The sequence below is a fragment of the Myiozetetes cayanensis genome, unplaced genomic scaffold (genome assembly GCF_022539395.1).
Source record: "Myiozetetes cayanensis isolate MyiCay16 unplaced genomic scaffold, myiCay2020 scf17, whole genome shotgun sequence".
NCBI lineage: Eukaryota > Metazoa > Chordata > Aves > Passeriformes > Tyrannidae > Myiozetetes > Myiozetetes cayanensis.
The window spans coordinates 11,573,405-11,594,498 of NW_026087378.1; the positions used below are offsets into that span (position 1 = coordinate 11,573,405).

The window sequence follows — 21,094 nt, forward strand, 5'->3', positions numbered from 1 at the left end:
GTAGATGATAGGACTACGACTGTTTCATTCTCAGGGGAGCTGCCCCAGTTTTTTGATAAATAAACTTGCTGCCACCTTCCAGAAGAACCCGAGAAAATGTTGTAAAATGAAAATCATTTTGATAGATAAGGCTCAGCAGTCTGAGTGAAATGTTTGGCTTTTTTAAATAGCACGAGCTATGGAGGTTATACAGCTGACTCAGTGGGTCTGAGCTCAACCTCTGACCAGTGTATTTAATAGTTGTTGGGGTTTTTAATACAAGCAAATCTGATCAATGCTTTTTCATCTGTTCCTTTCCCTTTCATCCCTGCCCTTGCTTTTGCCTTCCCCTGTTCACTCTGCACCGATTTGGACAATACCAGAGGCTCTTATGTGAAAGCACAGGGATGTAAAAGGAATTTATTCCCCAAAGCTGGGACTCAGTTGCAGTGGGGCAGCCTCCTTTCAGGTACATCTCCCATGACACCTCATCACAGCACATGAGGAAGAGGAAAATAATTTCCAGCTTGATCCACTGTTTTCTTTGGAATAACACCAGAAAAGCACAGAAATGCAAGCAATTAAAGATGTTGATTCAAAAAAATCCGTTTGTTTCCCACTTTAGAGACTTGCAGTTTTCATGAATTCATACCACTAATTCCCAGGGCCTATTTTAAGCTCAAACCAATCACAACACTGCTGATGTGTCAAAGAAACATCCTGGCTTTGCTGCAGCTGAGGGGACCCGATGCCAGAAATGAAAGTGGTGCAGGGGTGGGTGGGTGTTCTCACCTAAGGGTGGTGTTCAGATAACTGATAACTGCTCCCAAACTTAGCAGATGCTACTGAGGAGAAGCCAGTCCAGCTGCCTCCTTCCTAACTGATGATCAAGGGGCAAAACACACCCACTTGGGAGACATGAGATCCGTAGCACATTTTTGTCAGGCAGGCTGATAAGGGTCGTGTCTCTGCACACCCAGGTTGTGAACTGGACCCAGGCACTGACCCTTAGAAAGGGAAGATTAGACTTTCTAATGCTGTCTATACATGTGTATGCATGCATATAAGTGTTTATACTTAAGTAAATATATGTAAATGTATGTAAGCTCTTCTGTGCGTGTGGTTATTTGAAACAAGTTGCCAAAAGAGTGAGATTCTGCCATTTCAAAACCTTTTTAATAAGTCTCCTTGTGCAAACGGAGATATCGAACTACCATTATGTTAACTGGCAGCAAACTAATAATTTGCTGGGTTTAAAGATAAATAAATAAAATATTCTCTTGGAGCTTCCCAGCCAGAGAAGAAAACCACCATTTTGTATAGTTTCCTAAAGGAAACAATACCTTATACTGCTCCCAGTTTGATTTTTTTAAACTAGATTGAGTTTCCAATAGCAAAAAGAAAAGACTCTGTCAATTTTGTGAAGCTTTGATGATGCAACAACTTGCAACGGTCACATCAACTTCCATGAAATAACTCCGGTGTGTAAAGTTAAGTCTGTCTTCATGTGGAGTCAAAGACACTCCATAAATTGTTATAGTAAGCCACGCAGACAAGCCACAACTGTGCAAAGCTTAACTCTGCCCAGCATTCTGTAGATTGAAAGAAAACATATGCTTTCAGCTGATAAATTTATTTACTTGTATACAGTTCTGTCGGCTTCACCATTGGCCTCAGGCTTCTGAATGCAGGCAACCTTAAGTAATATATCATCAGTTTCTGTTATTCCATTTTTTAAAAATATTACTCTTCTGGGGAGACATTTAGACTGGCTGAAGTAGCAAACTGCTCTCCACGGGGTAGAAATCAAACCCAGAGCCATTCATGCAAGGAGATCCATCTGCTTGCTGCAGTGACTAACACCAAGGTTTGCACCACCTGAGCATCTTTTTTTTTTTTCCCTTTTCTTGGAGAGAGGTAAGAGCCTGGTACCTGCCCCTGCCTACCAAGCTGATGTTGCTCTTGGATTTGGCTCATGTGGCACGGTTCCAGCACAAACCTACCAGGTCATCTCTTTGTTTGCTCTGTGCTAATGAGATGATCTGAGTCAAACTTGGAACGATTTTTTTTTTTTACTCTGTCAGGAAAGGAAGGAAATGATTAAATACTGAAATAAATAGGTATTATTGAGAAGGAAAATGGACCAAGAAAAAAGGTTTCTGAAAACACTGATGTGTCCTCAGAGCAATCCAGATAATTTCCCACTAAGAAAGCTGACCTCAGCTTCTCTCGGAGACAGGAGACAGATGGGTGAGTGTGAGCTGTGTTAGTCACCACAGAAACAGGGAGAACACTCGATTCTCCACTGAAGGAACTTTTACTGGCTCAGAGAAGTCCTTAGTGTTGGAGCTTTCAGTTCATCCCTTGCAACTAATTATTCTCAACAGATGGAGCAGAGCAGGCCAGCCGGCGTGTGTTGAGGAATACAAATAAATAAGTAACTCTCTCCTCAGAGGATCTCAGGAGAGTTGAGGGCCACCAGCCATGGTTCAGTACCAGAGGTTACCTGGAAGATAACTGGGGTGTTGAGGAGATAGGAGAGCTGCCTTTTGCTGCCCAGTATAAAATAGTCAGAGATACCCACACAATACCTCCAAGTCTTTTCTTGGAAAACTGACTTGCAGATGTGTTAAGCCCTTTTTTTGGTGTCCACAGCAGTTGTTTCAAAGAACTGCTGAAAACAGCAGTGGAATGTTTTACTGCAAGAAATTTAAGCTTCCTCTCCTGGAAATTGCACTTGTTTTGGACTGTCCTGTTTGCCAGAAAAATAGGCGAGACTGCAAGGAGTCATCTTGTCTTCCACTAAGAAAACAATTTACATTTACCTGTTTTTTTACATTATTAAAAAAAAAAAATCTTTAATATGCTTCACTCTTTAAGTGAAATCCCCTGTTTATGAAGGGAGTAGTGCTTGAAATCAGCTCTTTTCCACCTCATTATGTATTTAATGTAGTAGCAATAGGAAGGGTTGACTTTAACTTCCTTTATTACACTGGAGGTCTCTCTGACTCTGGGTTTACCTTCTCATCAATTTCTTGCATGGATCTGCACAGAATAAGGTTCATTTGTGAATCATTTTGTTTTCTGCAGGCTCCTTTCTCTTAATCCACAAAAAAAAAAGGCAGAGCAGGGGATGACTCATTCACCCAAATGCTTCTCTCTCAATAGCTCTGCCTCAGCTTCCCAAAAATCAGCATCTGACCAACTTCTCCAGTAAAAACCAGTGCTGCTCTTTCCTTTATGCAGCCAAGCCAGTAACACTTTTTCATGTTTGCCTTCCAGTTCAGGGACCAGTCCCAGTGTCAGATAGGGGGTTTATTGGTGCTTGCTGCAAACCCACATCCCGCTATTCTTGGCTAAAACAGGGAAAAGAGATTGGGAAACTCAGTGTCTCCTCCATGAGTCCAAGCACTGGATTCTGAATCATCATACGATGAACACAGGCTATATGGTTCTTGAAATGGATTTGGTGACTGCTGTGGAACTTACAGCCTGAGAAGGGGATGTGTCAGCAAGCCCAGATCAGGGGCTGTCACTTCACATCTGCTTCCAAGCCCAGCTGACATTTGTATTGACAAGCTGATGCTCTGCCAGCTTCCCCCACATCTCGGAATGGTCCCATGGCTTCACGGGGCCCCACGACTCAAACTGTTCATTCAAACAAACCTCTCTAAAGCCATAAGCAAACAGTCCCTGAAGGGCACAGCTCTGAGCTTCAAAATCAAAAAAAAAAGCAAAGGACATATTAGCATTTTGCATTTCTTTCATGCTTTGCTGAATTATCTCTTGTTCTGTCAAACAGCTAAGAAAAATCTTCCCATTACAGCTCTGGAGCAGGATTGGTGTAATTGGCTTTGTGGTAACTTATCTATTTCATAGGTTTTGACTTTGAATATCTGAAGATATGGGAAAGAAAAAAATAGTTGAAATCTAATTTCTACTCTCTCTTCTACTCCTTGTCCAACCAAATCAGCACCAAAATAAATTGCATGAATAAAGAGCCAGTCACTGAGCAGATTAGCAAATCAGTAAGCTGTGCCTTGTCACCATTTTACTAATGATTCTCTCTTTAAATTCAACATTATTAATGATTATCCATCACTTTTAAATTTGCCTTCCAGATCACTAATCGCTCTCTGCTGAAGAACGCTCTCCTGTTATATATCTTCTGATTTTGTTTTTGCTGGCAGCCTGCATTTAGCCATATGCTTGGCTTGTGCAGCCTGCCAAATTCCTGCGTTCCAGGGCTTGTTAAGCTGTGTAAAATGTTGTTGTTGACTTGAATGTTAAGGAAAGTAAGTGACTGATTTCACTTGTTGTTGCAGCCATCTGCGCTCCTGAGCCAGAGCTCTCATCCCGACAGTAACTGTTAATGCAGACAGACTGCGACGGTCTCATGCAAAGTCGTTTCTTGCAATATATTTTCCAGCACCCACACTTCATCAGTAAACTTTTATGAAAGCAGACATAGTACTAGAAAGGGCCAGAACCTGTGATCCTTGAGGAGAATTCACTCTGACTTCAGCTGAGAAAAAATGCCTTGATTAGGGACCAGAGAAATTGGTGGAAAGGCACTGACAGGTTTCTTTAACGAGGCAGACAGTAGAGATCAGTACTGGGGCTATAAAGCCTCTTAAAGAAATGTGTACATACCTTATAGGTTTGGAGAATGTAGCAAATTCTGTGTTTCAACTGCTGTAGAATGAGTGTACTAAAAACCAGGTAAAAGAAAGTGTGGTAGGGTGTGATGGGTTGTGCGGTGCTGGGACTGTCCAGGGTTGCTCCCTAAGGAAAAATTCCGATATTTTGCCCCGGTTTGCTACGAGATCTCCAGGGAGACCACAAGAGTTTTTTATTTAATAGCACTAATGTCTAAAATGTGAGCTGGCTTTAATTTCATGCCACTTCACTGATCACATTTATTGCAGGAATATGTTCATGGAGGTGGGAGCGGCTGGGCAGGATGGTGCTGTGGCCAGAGCTCTTGCTGGTGCTGCCTGGAGAGGCTGCATGTAGTGGCAGAGTCAGAATGTTACTGTTAGCCTCCAAGATTTGGGATTCTGCCATTTCCCCTAAATGAATCTGTATTAGTTATGCTGAAATCCCCGCTGCAGGCAGGTGATGAGGGAATGTAATGCTAAGAGCAGTTTAATGACATTGGTAACCTTGAATCCTGCACACACACATATGTGCATACTGGACACGGAAGTTTATAAAACCTGAATGAGTTTGGGATCATGGGCACGATCTAACAGTGAGTCTTCCTACTTTCTGCTGGAAAGATGAAAAAAAGTCCAGAGTCTGTGCCTAAAATTCAATCTGTTGTACCACAGCTTCTCTTACAATTTAATCATCTAATCGTTTTGACGTCTGATTTTCTCTTTCAGCACTGCTTTAAAGGTCACTGCATCTGGCTCACACCAGACATCCTGAAGCAGGATGGGCACTGGGGGGCATGGAGTAAGTTTGGCTCTTGTTCTCGCACCTGTGGCACCGGGGTGAAGTACAGGACACGGCAGTGTGATAACCCACAGTGAGTGCACACCCCCCTCGTGCCTTCCCCACGTGCAGTGACTCAGTGGGGACAATCCTTGCTCCGTTACCCGTGCAGTAAAGGGTGTTGAGTGGTGCTTGCTAAATCTGACCTATGGGACATTGTCAGAAGTTCTACTTTTGGCCCTTAGCAAGCCATAAATCATCTTTATTTCTCAGTTTATCCCTCCTTCATGCAGTTCTGCAGTTACAAGGATCTTGAAAGTGCTAACACGCTACTGTGTGAAACATAAGTAAAAGTTTAGGGCCCTATATATGTCTTTTTTTAATATGTGAGTATGAAATGATGGCAATGATTTGCTGGATTTTTTTAAAGACTTTTAAAAAAAGTTTTCTTTAATCCACCTTTTAGGATATTTCAACAAGAAGGTCTTAAAATATTTTCAAACCGTTTTCATTCCAAGTTGGAACAAAGTTCCAGAAATCAGAATGTTCTCCAAAGTTAATTTTAGGAATTTTGAATGGTTTTGCTTCAATAACTTACATATGGGTCATCTAGGTAATGTAGAATGATTCAATTTCAGTAATTCTGCAGGTAAAGTGTATTTAATAAAGACTGGAATATACAAATAATATGATATATATAATTATTGCTATCTTAGTGGGGTATCATATAATGTCAAGATCCTAACAGCAAGAACTGAAACAATTGTCAGAATTAAATTGCTTTACCAGACAGAATATTTTTAACATTGAATTTCTCAGTTTGTGTTGATAAAGCAATTGAACTTGACTAGTGTTAAAAATCATCTTATCATTGATTTTTTAAAACAAATCAAGTTTTATGATGCAGCATTTTCCAATGGAAATTGTTCTGTGAAGAAAAAAGATTGCCAGTTCTCATTTCAGCCTTTATTACATTGGCAACACGAAAGTGACCTTTATAACTGTGGGCACAGATTTAGTTGTAAAATCTATTTTCATGTAGGAAAAGCCCGATGTACTATTGCAAATGTTTTCTGTGCCTTCTGGAAGAGGGTGCAAACCCAGCTGCAGCCCCTGAGCTCTGCTGGATCTGACAGTGACCTGGGGCACATCTGCCTGGGGACACAGCACCGAGCTGGGCTGTGCCGGGTGTGCTGCTGGCTCAGGGGTGAATGTGGATGACTTGCTTCATCTGCCTGTGCTTCCCTTTCTTAGCTACACCAAGAAAAATGGCTTTTCTTGCTGTTGTCAAGTGGTTTGAGCCTCTGCTTGCAGAAATTGCTTTTTAAGAGCTAAATGGCGACAGTGGGTTTTGAAAGGAAATACATATTTTCCGTATCAGAAATACAACACTGGCTTCTCCAAGTGCCTACTGACAAGACTGGGAATTAAACTGCTCCTCAAAAGATTCGACAGACACTTGATTCATGCATTGATGGCAAAACTAACAGTGGGTTTCTCCCCCCACCACAGTCCTGCCAACGGAGGCCGCACGTGTGTGGGGCCGAGCTACGAATTCCAGCTGTGCAACACACAGGACTGTCCCAAGGACTTTGAGGACTTCAGAGAGGAGCAATGCAGGCAGTGGGACCCCTACTTTGAGTACCAGAACACAAAACACCACTGGCTCCCCTATGAACATGTTGACGGTGAGTAGCCCCTTTTCCTGTGAAAACTAAAATCGGTTGAAAATATGAATAAAAACTATACAGGGAGAGGTAAAACTTCTTCTAGGGAAATGATCCCAAATCTGTTACAAGTTGTTTGGAGGGATCAGTGAGTATCAGTGCATGTATGAGTGATCCAGTTCACACAACGTACCTGGATTTTCAGAAAACTTTGGACTGTGCTCTCCAATGAGAGCGTTAAAGTTGAGTCACCCTGAGATAAAAGGGAATGGTTTTGCATGGGAGGATGTGTTGCACAAAGATGGGTGCTGGCAGCATGGATGCTGCTGGACATGGCAGTGAGCAGGGAAAGGGAACAAACCAGGTGACAAAAACTACTCAAGTTACAAAATTATTGGGCTATTTAAACTGTGAGAGCTGCAGAAGGAGCTTGTGACGCAAAGTGGTTGAAGATGGCAAAGGAAGTTTGGTGTTGATGAATTCTAGTAATGGTTATGGGGGTAAAAACTGGTGTGTATGTCTGTAAGGGTCTATAGACAAGGTGGGCTCTGAACAGAAAGGTTGGGAGTTGGGAATAGCTTTAGGAAAACATCAGTTCAGGGACTGTCAAGAGAGGGATGGAGAACAATGATCTGAGTACCTGCACGGTGTGTCTGCATTTTAAATACTCAGCCAAGCTGTGCCCACCTCACTGCTGCCCATGTTGCAAAAAACCTACAGTTGAACTCAGAAAGGCCATGATAAATCAAGCAAATGACTTCTGGATGAGGACAGTTTGGATAAACCAGGACTTTTCACTCTGAAAATGCAAGGATTTAGATTAAAGAGATAGAGGTACAGATTTGTGAGTGGCACTAAGGGACTGAACACAGAATGATTATGATGTTCCCAAGCCTGGGAACATCAAATAAAATTATCAGGTGGCAGATTTAAAACAAATAAGAGAAAATACTTTTCCACACAGTATCTAATTATCCTGGAATTCACTGCCACAGGAAGTTGCAGATGCCAGAAAGTTTTAGAAATGATTTAGAAAATTTCTTGACAATTCTACAATCCATTAAGAGCTATTAAACACCAAGTTCCTGCCATGACTTCAGAAGTCCCCAAGCTGCAGTTTAAAAGGAAATTGAAGAATATTCTGAGAAAAGTATCCAGTTTACTCTTAACATCTCCCTGCAAACACTGCTGGCACTGCTGGAGGCAGGTGTTGGGCTGGGTGGGTGCTGGGTCTCAACCAGCACGGCCAGGCTGGTGTTCTGGCACCTCTTAGGACAAAAATGTTCCAGTTAATGCCTCGGCTTAGCTGTCACTGAAAGTGCAGCTGGTTGATTCGGGCCACAAGGGCTGTTGCTGTGCTATTGCCACGTCTGCTACTGCCAGAAAATACAATGAGAAGATGTTTTACCAAACAGAAAGGCAGAGGGCAATGAGTCTAATCAACTCCTTGAACATGTTTTCGAACTGTATCACTTCACTTGAATGACAAGCCATGAGGGCAGGGTCGGCCTGGCAAGGGGCAGGTACTGGGCACCCACCCTGCCCTCAGCTTGGCACCCATTGCTGGGAGGGGAAGGGTCACTTTGGGTGAATCATTTTGCATTCCAGTGAAAGGATACTTTACCAGAAATTAAGAGCAAATTCCTTGCAATAAATTCGCCTGACTTTCTTCCCAAACAGTTCTCAGGGTTCCCTCATTCTTTTCATGCCATCTTGGTCAGTCTGGGATTTTCAGAAGCACAGATACAGCCTCACAGCTTTATTTCATGGAACAGCTTTGCTGGCACAGGGTGAGGGGATGAACGCTGTGGCCTGCAGGACCTTTTCTTCTGCTTTAGGCTTTGGAGCAGTCTGCTGAGAAGACCACTGAAGCTAATCAGATTTTTTTCTATTAAATTCAATGGCTTCTGGGTCAGAAATCAGCTCATTGATGTCTGAGCACTGATCCCTGGGCACTGCTGGTTTCCCATATATCTATGGCATAACTGCAGACACCTTGAGAGTTACATTTACCTGTGCAGGGTTATTAAAGGGAACAGCTTTTGTGTGAAAGCAAGGCCAGAGGGTGGCTTATGCTTGAACTCCAATCTATTAAAAACTCCCTTTTGTAAAGACAAGGCATATCAGTGACATCCTTTGTGCAGTCGTGGCTCAGAAGTGACACAAATCCATACACTTCACACGCAGCTCAGCTGGACGTGTCTGACACATTGTGTATGGGACAGGAACAGAGAGGAGCACCTCATGCTGTGGACAGAGAAAAGCTGCCGAGCTGGGATACACCCCAGTGTGTGCTTGAGCATCCCAGTGCCCCCTTGTGCCATGGCCTGTCTCCTGCTCCAAGCCCTCTGAGCACCCCATCCCCTCGCCCCCGCTGTGCTCACAGACCCCTGTGTCGTGCATCTGCTGGGGCAGTAGAGTGTGACATTGGCTATTAGCTCCCAGCCTCAATTAAATGAGAAGGAAGCTCATGGGGAGCGGGGAACGGACAGGCACACACAGCACATCCGTGCTCCTGCACCTCTGCTATGCCCAGCACCAGTGAATAGGAAGAAGACAATTCTTTGCAATTAACAGGGTCCAATTTAACAGCACTTGCACATTTGTTGTTCCCATGGAGCAGTGGGAACAGAACCATCACTAAAATAGAGCCCTTGTACAGAGCTCTTGGCACCCAGTCAGACCTGCTGATATTTTCACTGAATCGCGTGCAGTGAATGCGTGGTATGTGTGGGGTGGGGGTGGGAACATACCCAGGGGGGTGGTGTGAACACATCTATGGTCCTGTGTATGATTTAATATTTCTAATATATGCAAACACATTAGGTCTGCCACTATTATGATCTTAACAGTCGCCTATTAAGGATTTGCACAAAAAAAGTGAAGTACCTGTTCCAATAGACCAGACCCTGCATTTTTAGCGTGACATCTCTGCATCGTTTGGGAGCAGGAACAAAGGTCTCTGATGTACCAATACCCAGTGGCCTTGAGGACATCAACAGCAATAACAAGGACTTTATAAAATGAGGGCAGAGGCCATGGAACTGCGAAGATTTATTTCAATTGAACTGCTGTAATGGAAGGGTCATTATTGTTTTAAATGGTGGGAAAAGTGTCCCAACTTTTAATCATGTTAAAGTAGCAGAATCTCTATTTGTTTCATCTAACAGAAAGACCATCTGCTCTTCAGCGCCAAAGAAAGCATAGAATCCTATTATTGGGCTGGGGACAGCAAGAGAAATGGATAAAATGAAATACACTAGTGGAATAAAACTTTATTTAGCCACTGACTAGCCATTTTCAGCTTTGTTTTTTGTTCTTAGCTCTTTGGAACAGATTAGAGAAAATACCACTTGTCTGGCTGTTCGTGCATGTGTTAGCAGTAAAAAATAGGGGTTTTTCTGATTCTTTTTGACATCTCATCTTGTTTAATGGTTTAAATTATCATAAACACGAGTACAACCATGAGGAAAAATTAACTTCATGGTTAGGAGGAAATGCTATGGCCCAGCTGTCTCTGAAGAAATTTTGGATGCCAGGTTCACTCAGTGTCAAACAGCTGCTTTTAATGGCAAAATTGCTTCGGTTTTTGTTTTCAGATTTAAGTGCAGTGCAGGAGAAACTCGCATCTCTCACAGGTAGTTGTGCAGCAGACTGAGGAGTCCTCTGCCAGATTAGATCATCTGCGAAGGATTAAATAGATCCCCCCCCACCCCCCAAAGTCAATGATGTGTTGTTTTTAAGTCTGTCAATGATGTGTTGTTTTTAAGTCTGTCTCCTAATGGTAACACACAGGTGCTTTATGATTCAGCAGTTTCCAAATGACCAGAGAGCCTTTGAAAGGGGATAACATCGATGATTTATGGGGTACCACGTTGTGTTGTGTGATGTGGAGGAGGAAGAGAGAGCCAGCACTACTGAAAGTGCTGTTCACAATGTCAGCTATTAAACTGTGGGAGCTGAACACTCACAATTTGGGTCATTTTATTTTCCAGCTAAGGAGAGGTGCCACCTGTACTGTGAGTCAAAAGAGACAGGGGATGTGGTGTACATGAAAAGGATGGTGCATGATGGGACCCGCTGCTCCTACAAGGATGCTTACAGCATCTGTGTGAGGGGAGACTGCTTGGTAAGTGTTTGATGGCTCCTTTCAGAGCTCAGTGTTGTGACAACAATTAAAATGTACCTTGAGTGCTTCTCTCCGAGAATGGCGAAGTATAATAACGCCTCAGGCAACAAGGAGATTTCATTAGGATTATTGTCACAATATTATGTGTGATATTCACAGTTGCCATGCCCGTGACTCAGTTCCAAAAGCACCTACCTACACAAGTAATATTTCACGCAGTATTTCGAGATGAACTATTACAATTAGCTCTCAAGGAAAGCTTTTCCTGCTGAGGTTTAGTGGGGGTGGAATGTACAATGAAATGGAAACATGCAGCAGCTTTCAAGGAAAGCGGTGTTAGGACATGGCTGATGTGCATCCTCTCTGTATTTGATCATGCTATTTTTAAAAAATCAATGACAGTTCCTCTAAGTCAGGGTCTGCTGCAGGTCATCTTTCAATGGAATTAGAGTCTCTGACTATCAAAGCACTGGGGGAGGTTCTTATCCTCATATAGATGCATTGATTCTCCTGGAATTTAAGCATCTGCCTGAAGATAAGCTGGGGCTTAAGAGCTTGTTCCTTCAGTAAGAGGACCACTGTGAAGTATAATATGAAAATATAATCACCCAATTGACAGGTCTTATAGGAACTGGAAGTATTAAAATCTGGTTAGGTGTTGATCTTGCAGGAAAATACTACAAGGTGTACTGCTTTAGTGATGCAGAAGTCTGGGGTTTTGATATATGAAGTGAAGGCTCATTTGAAGAGTGGATAAATAAGAATGACTCTTTTTCTCTTTCGTGCACAGAAAGTTGGGTGTGACAGGGTCATAGGTTCCACGAAGCAGGAAGATAAGTGTGGTGTTTGTGGAGGAGATAACTCCCACTGCAAAGTGGTGAAAAGAACATTTTCAAGAGTACCGAAGAAACAAGGTCAGTGCATTCAGTGTGGTTTTTCCTGGGGAATTCAGGGTATTTTTGCTTGATCTCTTCTGTCTCATGGAAAGTACCAGGAAAATTACAAATTGTTTGCAGCACCATTAATTCCAATAAACAATATGGGCTGATGCTGGATTAGCTTGTTGTAACACACCCTGCTTTCAGAAAATAAGATTTATTTAAAAACCTAAGACAGACCCTTCCTGTTTGTGGCATACTAACCCATTACTATATTTCCAAATGCTACAATATAGGACATATTAAGATGTTTGAAATTCCTGCTGGTGCAAGACATTTACTTATACAGGAAACAGACGCCACCACTCACAATCTTGGTAAGTAACAAGTAGGAAAATTTGCAGTCAGAATAATTTTTTCTACTGTTTATTTTTTGTCTTTGGCACCTGACAATGTGTTTATGCATTTGTTTACCCATTATCCTCCCACACCACCTACCTTCTTTAAGTATGTTAAATTAGGAAACTTGTTTGGCAATTTGATTTCCCTGTGCTGTATTCCCTGGTGCCTCAGACCTCTGTGTTGGAATGTGCATGTGTGAAAGCTGCTAGAAGAGGCACTAAATGGTTTCATGGGGTGCAATGCATTATCCTATGGGAGTTGGAGCAAAATGGTCTTTAAGGTCCCTTTCAAACCAAACCATTCTATGGTTCCATGCTCTTTGTGTGCATCTTTCATAATGTGCTCCCTTTCCCAGCTGTATCCAAATCCGTTTCAGATTCTGCCCCATTGCTAATAGTATTGACATGAAGTTGCCAAATCAATGCAGCAACTTAGGAGGTAATTGTAATCTGCTCCTCCCCTGCCCTGTAATCAATGGGAAGCAGTGTCTAGTAGGCTACCCCTAATTGGAAGTAGATTCACAGCGAATGGTCTGCTAATTGTATCGTGAGTCATCCCAACTTCTCCCCAGTGAATGCTTCCCTTGCTGCAAGTTCAGACAAAGTTCTGTCGGTGTGGGGTAGGTGCTGTGCAGGGACATGAACAGCTCACTCGCTGTTGAGGCCGGTGCTGAGGGAGCAGGATGCTCAGGTGGCTGCTAGAGAGAAAATGGAGTTAAAATCTGGTGTTAAAACAAACAGTCCCTGCTTCTTCCAACGAGAAGGGCAAATTTTCCATCTCAGCTGAAAACCTGTCCTAATACAAAGGTGGCTGAAGTCTCTCCAGGTGAAGGATGGAGCACTGATGGGTTCTGGAGCAGAGGAACCAGGCGCTGTGTGCAGTGGCAGGTGCCTGCAAAGCAGCAGGAGCTTAACAGGGCTGTGTCTGTGTCAGGACTGGATCTGAGCAGGAGAATTAATACTGTTTCTAAGTGTCTGTCTCTTGCTGTGGGGACCTGCTGGGGGTTAGCCCAGTAGCCTGTCTCTGATGGAGCAGTAATAGCCTCCTGAGCTGCCTTACAACATGTGAAAGAGCTGAATAGCCCTGGGACCCCCACAGGCTCTCAAATTGGCTCGGATTTGGCCAGTGGATTCAGAAGTTGTTAGCTGAGAGCAGGCAGCTGGACCCCCGCGGTGCAGCCGCGCTGGCCTCATTTCTCTGGCAAGGCAGGCAATGAAAAAGGAAAAAAAAAGGACAATTGATGTTTCTGGAGCTGAGCAGAGAAGCATTGGCAGTTCAATGAGACACCTGAAAAAGTCTTTCCAAACCTGTGAGGGAACAGAGGGAAATTCAGACTGCCCTTTTTCTGCTTCTTCCACTGGGACAGGAGCAGGACAAAACCGGAGATGAGAAGCAAACCTCTCATATTCGCTTCTCTCGTGTTGTTCCCAGCTATTAAAAACCGTGAGACGGGGAAATTCATTCTGAGCGAAGACAACTATGTGCCAGACTCTAAAGTATTTATTGACATGGGTGTGGAGTGGGAGTATCGGAATGACGATGACAGAGAAACGGTGCAGACCATGGGACCACTGCGTAATGGGATAGTTATTCTGGTAAGTCAAACAAAAACCATCTCCCACAGAACACACTGTCAGGGTTACAGAGCCATAATGGGCTATCATATAATTTAGGTTCCTCTTGTGAGTTGCAAGGAGACATCTGCTTCAATTACAAGACAATAGAAGATGTATTTTAATTCCTTTCTCCTAATTCATTGCTCCGTACGAGAGTTGTTATAACTCAGGCTTATGTGTTGAGCAACCAGCTCTCAGCCTGATCATTTCCTGTGGATGGCCTAACAATCAGCCACTGTGGAGAGACTCTCCAGCTTACTTATCACATCTGACATGAGAGCATAAGTTAAAAAAAGGTCAAAGTGGTTCATGTCAGCTTGATCTAATAGCTCCTTCTCCCACCCATGTTCTGCAAATGTATCCTGCACAGGCAGATGCAGGAGTCTTGTGCTTCCAGGCTCCCTTTGTCGGGGCACAGCCAGTTCCACAGTTCCCAAAACCACCCAACTATATTCTTTTTTCATTGCAAACCAGCAAACAATAGACTTCAAGGAGTAGGGGTAAGTTGATTCAGAATCCCTCTGAAAACAGCTGTAATGTGTTGATCTACACCAGCTGAACTCCAAAGGAGGAATAAATATTATGTTTCCAAAGGACCAATATTTTTCACTTTACTCTCATTGAGTTCTGTTTTCTTGCATTTGTCTCAGTGCAGTGTGATAACAAAAACTCTTTCTAATAAGTTTATATTTCTGTCAAGATTAAGTAACAAGCTTTGCAGAACTCCCAGGGTTATCATAAGAATATTTGTGTTTTATCAGAAATATAAGCAGTTTTCTTTGCTGCTTTCAGTTATCTCTGCAGTTGAATTTGCTTTGTCTTTTAGTGGAACTATCCATTATCCTTTTAGTACAAAATTTCCTTCCTTTATGATGGGATATGGAAAAAATTTAGTATCGGGAAGCCAGTCCAATGCTGGCAAGAAAAATAAGTCTAAATCAACAACAGTCTTTCTTAATATGCAGTTTAGAAACTCTGTGTCATAAGGATATACTTTTTCATCAGGGAAAAAAATCTGTTGAGTGCAGCTCAAAGGTTTAAATCCCTCTGGGGATGTTTTTGTACTCGAGCCATGATGGTCCCTATTTCATGTCATCTCACAGAGCTTCTGGTACCAGTCTTCTGTATCTTTTTTCCTTACATCTGGTTTCCTTACTAGGTGACTCCTCATGGTGGTGCCAAGATATCTTTGACTTACAAGTACATGATCCATGAAGATTCCTTGAATGTAGATAACAATAATGTTTTGGAAGAGGACTCAGTGTCATATGAGTGGGCTTTGAAGAAATGGTCCCAGTGTTCAAAACCTTGTGGAGGAGGTAAAAACAAAACCCCAGGCCATTTAAAATTGATTCATTGCCACAAGACCCTGGGGAGACCAGGAGCGTAGGAGGGGTTTTATTTAAGTTACGTAATAGATATATAAATAGCCAAAGGAGTTAAAATCTGACTTCATTGGTTTGGGGGCAGTTCTGGGCTGGCTCATCTCCGATTTTATGCTTATGAAACTGAAAAATCGGACAAATGTCCAAGATTTGGATGAGATTCTCCAAGCTGTGAAGGTGACAAACCTCGAGATGCCCTGGGGCAGCCCTCTGTAAATGCACATCCTGCGGTGAGGACCTTGCAGTGTCAGACTCCTGCTTTCGGGGCCAGATGTGAACCCTGATGCTGTTACCCAGGCTCGTGGTCAGGCTGCAGCTCTGGACTGTGTGGCTGGGCAGATGTGCACAATGTTTTTAAAATGTTAGATGTTGTTGTCCTTCTTCTCATTAAAGCCTGTGGTAAAAAAATAAAGGGGGTGAGCAACTCCGGGTGTTAAATTTGCATGAACGCGTGTGAATTTGGTGCGGTGTCCGGTTCCTTTGGTAACGCGCAGTTCCTGCTGCACCCTTTGACAGCGTGTGCGCAGTCTGTTTGAAACGTGACTCCTCTGTGAGATTTACCAGTGCTGAGAATAACAGGAGTGCCTTTCTCCAGGCTACCAGTTCACCAAGTACGGCTGCCGGAGGAAGACGGACCACAAGATGGTTCACCGGAGTTACTGCGAGCTGATCCAGAAGCCCAAGCCCATCCGCAGGGTGTGCAACCTCCAGGAGTGCTCCCAGCCCATGTAAGCATCCCTGCCAAAACAGCAGGAAGCTGAGTTTAGACACTGAGAATTGACTGTGTCAGAACAAATATGCAGAGTGCTATGTAAGGAAACCAATGTCATCTAGACTGTCAAATCCAGATCTTCCTGAAGTTCGTATTTTTGGACAATTTTAAACACAGGAAAAATATTTGACCTGTTAAATTTCTCTGACTTCCCTCATATAGCATGATATGCCTGTTATTACCTTCATCTCTGCTCTACATAGTCAAGTGTTATAAATATTCTAATTCACATTTTACAGGTGATTTTTTTGACTGGCAGCAGGTTATTCCTGCCACATGTAGGTCTCATATATTCCTTGTGCTGCTACTGTAACAAGAAAGGAGTGTGTTGATCCCAGCTTTTATCTCTGGGGACCAACTATAGATTCCAGGAATCACAGCAAATAAATAGAACATACCACACAATATTTCCTGACTTCATTTCAAAAAAAAAAAAAATTTGAAAGAGAAAAGGCAAGAAACTGTGCCCCATTAACTCAGCATGGTCAGGGCTTAACATTTATTTATTGGAAAACTGAAGTAATGACCTAACTCTATCTCAGGCTCTCTGGAAAGGACTCTTTTCTCCTTTCAGCTGCAAATATAATTGGACTCTGGTACCACAAAGACTCAATAGGATCCTAAATTGTACTTGGATCCCTGAAGTTTCAGTCTCCTCTGTTTCCATAGAATGTCATTGGAACATTTTGCTCTTGTACATAGGAGAGGCAATTATTTAAGGGGTTTTATGAAGCTCTGTGACACCCACTACACTAATATGCTGCTTCTTCACCACTGGGATAAACTCATCTTTATATCAGAAGTCACATCAGGATTCACGGCTTTGTGCTCCACAGCACTCACTTTTCCCCACAGCTGGGTAATTTCAGTAGGTTACAAAGAGAAAGTTGGGTGAAATAGTCACTTTTTGTTTAACTGCAGCCTGTAGTGCAGTGCCTCGTGCCCATGCTACTTCCTGACTATTTCTAAACCCAGGACTTTATGAGTACTTTAGGACAATTCCTTCAAACTCAGGGTATTTCATCAGGCTGTGTATGTTTTTTGTTTAAGTTTATCCCACGAATACTGTTTACATGGACCAACATTTCCATCTTGCAGATCTCTGCACTCTGTAAATATTTATAGACTGCTGTATACCTTCTTAATTACAACCAAGCTTTTGGCTCTCTACATAAATGTCCTCTGGTCCTGTCTGTTCCTGTTGCTCTTCTCTAAGTTCCCTACAATTTGTAGCTGTAATTCATGAGCTGGTTTGGGTGATCAGTGATGTTTTGAAGTACACCACATTACAAATGATAGGGTTCATTTTCCAGTGGTCAAATTGACTTACATGTTATGAACTCTGACATCATGGTTTTCAGTGGAGTGTTGCCTTCCCCAAAACCAAACATTTACGATGCTGAGGACCTCGATTTGCCCAATCTGCACCCACAGCACTGGGTAGTAGCTGGGTTTGACAGTGCTTCAGCTGATGGTGTCTAACACGACCAAGGGTGTGATCCATGGAGTGCCCAGATATGGGCCAGGCTGCAACTGCATTTCTAGCCCAGGTGTTTGGGCTTCACTCCTATGGGAACCAGGTGTGGGAGTGGCTGGTGAATGCTACATTATGAGACAAGGCACATCTCATGCACCAAGACCTGGGAGGCTCAGCAGCACCCTTGGGTGGCTGCTTTTGACATAAAAACTACCATATTTTTATGTGCAGTCTTGTAAAGGCCGGCTTAAAATCAAAGCAAACGCAGCAAAGTAAGAATGATGCTCATCTCAGAAATAATGGGTAAAATTAATATTAAAGACCTGTGTCATCTTAATGATATTTCAGGTGCATGTTCAAATAACCCTCACCACAACTGCTCATGGTTTTTCATATCTTCTTTTTCTGTATCAGAACTAGTGTTATCACCCTGTTGAACCCGTGTTACAGAGTTAGAGATCGACAGTTTGAGCTCACTTAATTTAGGAGAGAATTTGACTCACCTTCCTCTCTTTTCACCAACCCAGATGGGTCACAGGAGAATGGGAGCCTTGCAGCAAAACCTGTGGGAAAACAGGGTATCAGGTGCGATCAGTGCGATGCATCCAGCCCCTCCACGACAACACAAACCGCTCTGTCCATACCAAGTACTGCAACAACGACCGCCCCGAGGGCAGGAGGCCCTGCAACCGAGAGCTGTGCCCAGCACAGTGGAGAATAGGACCCTGGTCACAGGTCAGTCTCTGGCTGGAGGTCTCAAAGCAGCTAATTTCTGACAAGCAACGCCATCCCTGGCACTGTGAATGGATGCCTCTGTGAACAGATGCCTCATATTTACAGCTGTTTGGTTGTTGCTCAGACCATAAGCTCTTTCTTGCAGTGTTTCACAATTACTGGTGCGCCACAAAAAGCCAAGTGAGTGGCTCTTCCTCTTGCTTGGTTACCGCGGGTACTGCAGTGGTTCAAATGACGCCCCCCTGTCAGCTCAAACCGAGGGCAGTAGCTTAAAATTCAGAAGCTGAGTTTCTAAAGCGTTGTTCCCCAAGGAGTGGCTGGGGTCTAACTGCTGCCTGTCCCTCCAGTGCTCTGTCAGCTGTGGCAATGGCACGCAGGATCGCCCGGTGCTGTGCCGGACCAGGGACAACGCCATCGGCCTGTGCAAGGAGAGCAAACCGGAGAACGTAAGGATTTGCAGACTACCTCCGTGCCCAAGTAAGTGCCTGTCTCCCACAGCATGTGGTACCTGTTGGGAAAGTATTAAGGTATTTATTTGCGATGCCCTCCTTGAATTTATGCCGGTGTGCCACGCCTGGGGTGGCAGCTCTCCACTGGTCCCTGTTTTGAGCAGGTTTTCCAAATGTAGAGCTGTTCCGTGGCCAGTGGGCTTCTCGGGCATGTGGTCAATCCCTTCTCCTGCTGGGGAGCACCACTTGCTCCAGAACAGCAAGAGAGTCTGGGGCACACCCCGGTACAGTGGGGATGGCTGGATGTGCCAGCAGCCAACAGCTGCCCTGGGTGAGAAGCACTGCCCAGGTCCAGCCCTGCACCCCTGAGACCTGCAGGGCTTGGCAGGAGCCTGCTGGGTTGTGGCTAACCGAGGGCATCATGTACAAAGATGCCTCCTTGCTTTCCCCATCTCCATTGACAGTTCCAGGCTTTTTTTCCATTCTGTCAGACACAAGTCATCTGCAGGGCTTATCTAATTCAGTTTTTTTAAAGCTGTAATTAATTTTTCCCTTCTTAATCCAGGACAATAAGGCCTTTATCCTTGTTAGCTTTTCAGCTGTTAGCAAATAATGCCTGTGAGATCATTTTACATATTCCTATTATTAAGTAATTCGTATTTTTCTTTTATTCCTGATGTATTTCTCAGGGTAGCTTTTGACTCCTAATTAATTAGAAGCAAGCTGTCAATTATGGTCTCCAATACAACAATTTTAACAAGGCAGTGTAACTAAACCAGACTGCATGTCTCTGAGGACATTTGTCACACTGCTGCTGGAGAACTGGCCTTCGGGCTGTCTTTGGTGTTGGCTGCCAAGTGCTGGGCGCCAGTTGTAGCAAGCTCCCCAAAAAGCATCCTTTGCCCAAAACTACCCAGCCTGGTCATAATCCTTCCCTGGGCTCCTTCACCACTGGAGCCCACTTGCTCTCTCAGCTCATCCCCTTCTGACAGGGCAACCGTTTAATGCTGTCTAACATATGTTGTGTTACGTCTTTTTTTTCCCCTCTCTATTCAAGGAAACGTTTCTGATCCTTCAAAGAAAACCTACATGATACAGTGGCTGTCAAGACCTGATCCAGACTACCCCATCCAGAAAATATCTTCAAGTAAAAGACCCATTTATAACTCTGCCTTTGCCCTTAAATGCATGCCACATCGAGTGTGGACTTTGCCTTTTGCTCTCTTCTTCTCTCTATGCGGAAAGTTCCCTTGACTTTGCCAAGTTTAAATCTTGGGCTGAATCTGTTTTTTCACACCAGGCACTTGGTGCTCGGTGTCTTTCTTCTCTGGAGCTTGCGTAGCACTGGTGGTGGAGGTCTTGAAGTGTTGGATGTGTGAAGCTGGATCTCCACAGTATGTTGCAGTCCTCTGAAAGGGAGCTGGGATCGGTTTGCTTGTTGCTTGGTGATGGTGAAAAAAGGCTCTTACTGGTTCCTGATGTTCAGTTTGATAGCAAAACTGAGAACTTATTGTGAATGTGATCACATCACAATAATGACACCTTGTAGTGCTAAAGTTCTCCTTTATCTAAAGAACCCGAAATCTCGTAACTCTCTGGTTTCAGTTCGCAGACAGGGTAGTCTGATGAGTGGAAGAATTTTTTCATTCCATTTTCCTTTGCGGGGCTGTTGCTTTCCTCACCCTTGCCGCTCAGTTTTTTCATTCCTGACCCTCACATTTACGTTTGTGGCCCGTGGAGGGCTCACTGGGAAGCAGAAGCCGAGTTTCTGTCGGTACTTCCCGTGCTGCTACGCCGCCGCCGGCTCTCGCCAAACTCCCGGTGGCGGTTTGGGGTGATTTTTCCTCGAGAAAAGCTGCATTCATTTTATTCCCATCGCACAATTTTTTGCCAGTTTTGCGTACTTTTCACTCTAGAAACAAACCCCAAGCAGAGCAGGCACGGTCCATGTTGAGGGTTGCGTGGTGGTGTTTTTCTTAGCGTGGCGGAGGCAATATGATGTTTTCATGACTACGACGTCTCCAGCTGCTCAGCACGGAGCTGTTTATACTCATTACATCCTTGGTCTTTTTTCACCATGTGCATGTCTGACTTGACTGGTATGGTGTGTGTGTGTGTGTGTGTGTGTGTATGTGTGTGTGTGCTCTTAGATGTGTCAACTGGCAA

At 43.7% G+C, this 21,094-nt stretch overlaps 1 protein-coding gene across 2 annotated transcripts in view; it reads left to right on the forward strand.

The window, feature by feature from the left end:
* Positions 1–21,094, forward strand: part of ADAMTS2 (ADAM metallopeptidase with thrombospondin type 1 motif 2) — a 170,852-nt gene that overhangs the window by 141,831 nt on the left and 7,927 nt on the right. For both annotated transcript variants that reach the window (XM_050312068.1, XM_050312067.1), the window contains exons 11-21: positions 5,367–5,512; positions 6,931–7,106; positions 11,081–11,214; positions 12,005–12,128; positions 12,389–12,469; positions 13,926–14,089; positions 15,270–15,429; positions 16,091–16,223; positions 18,272–18,479; positions 18,827–18,956; positions 19,986–20,075. In XM_050312068.1, the coding sequence (XP_050168025.1) occupies positions 5,367–5,512; positions 6,931–7,106; positions 11,081–11,214; positions 12,005–12,128; positions 12,389–12,469; positions 13,926–14,089; positions 15,270–15,429; positions 16,091–16,223; positions 18,272–18,479; positions 18,827–18,956; positions 19,986–20,075 (1,546 nt within the window). The remainder of the gene's footprint in view (positions 1–5,366; positions 5,513–6,930; positions 7,107–11,080; positions 11,215–12,004; positions 12,129–12,388; positions 12,470–13,925; positions 14,090–15,269; positions 15,430–16,090; positions 16,224–18,271; positions 18,480–18,826; positions 18,957–19,985; positions 20,076–21,094) is intronic.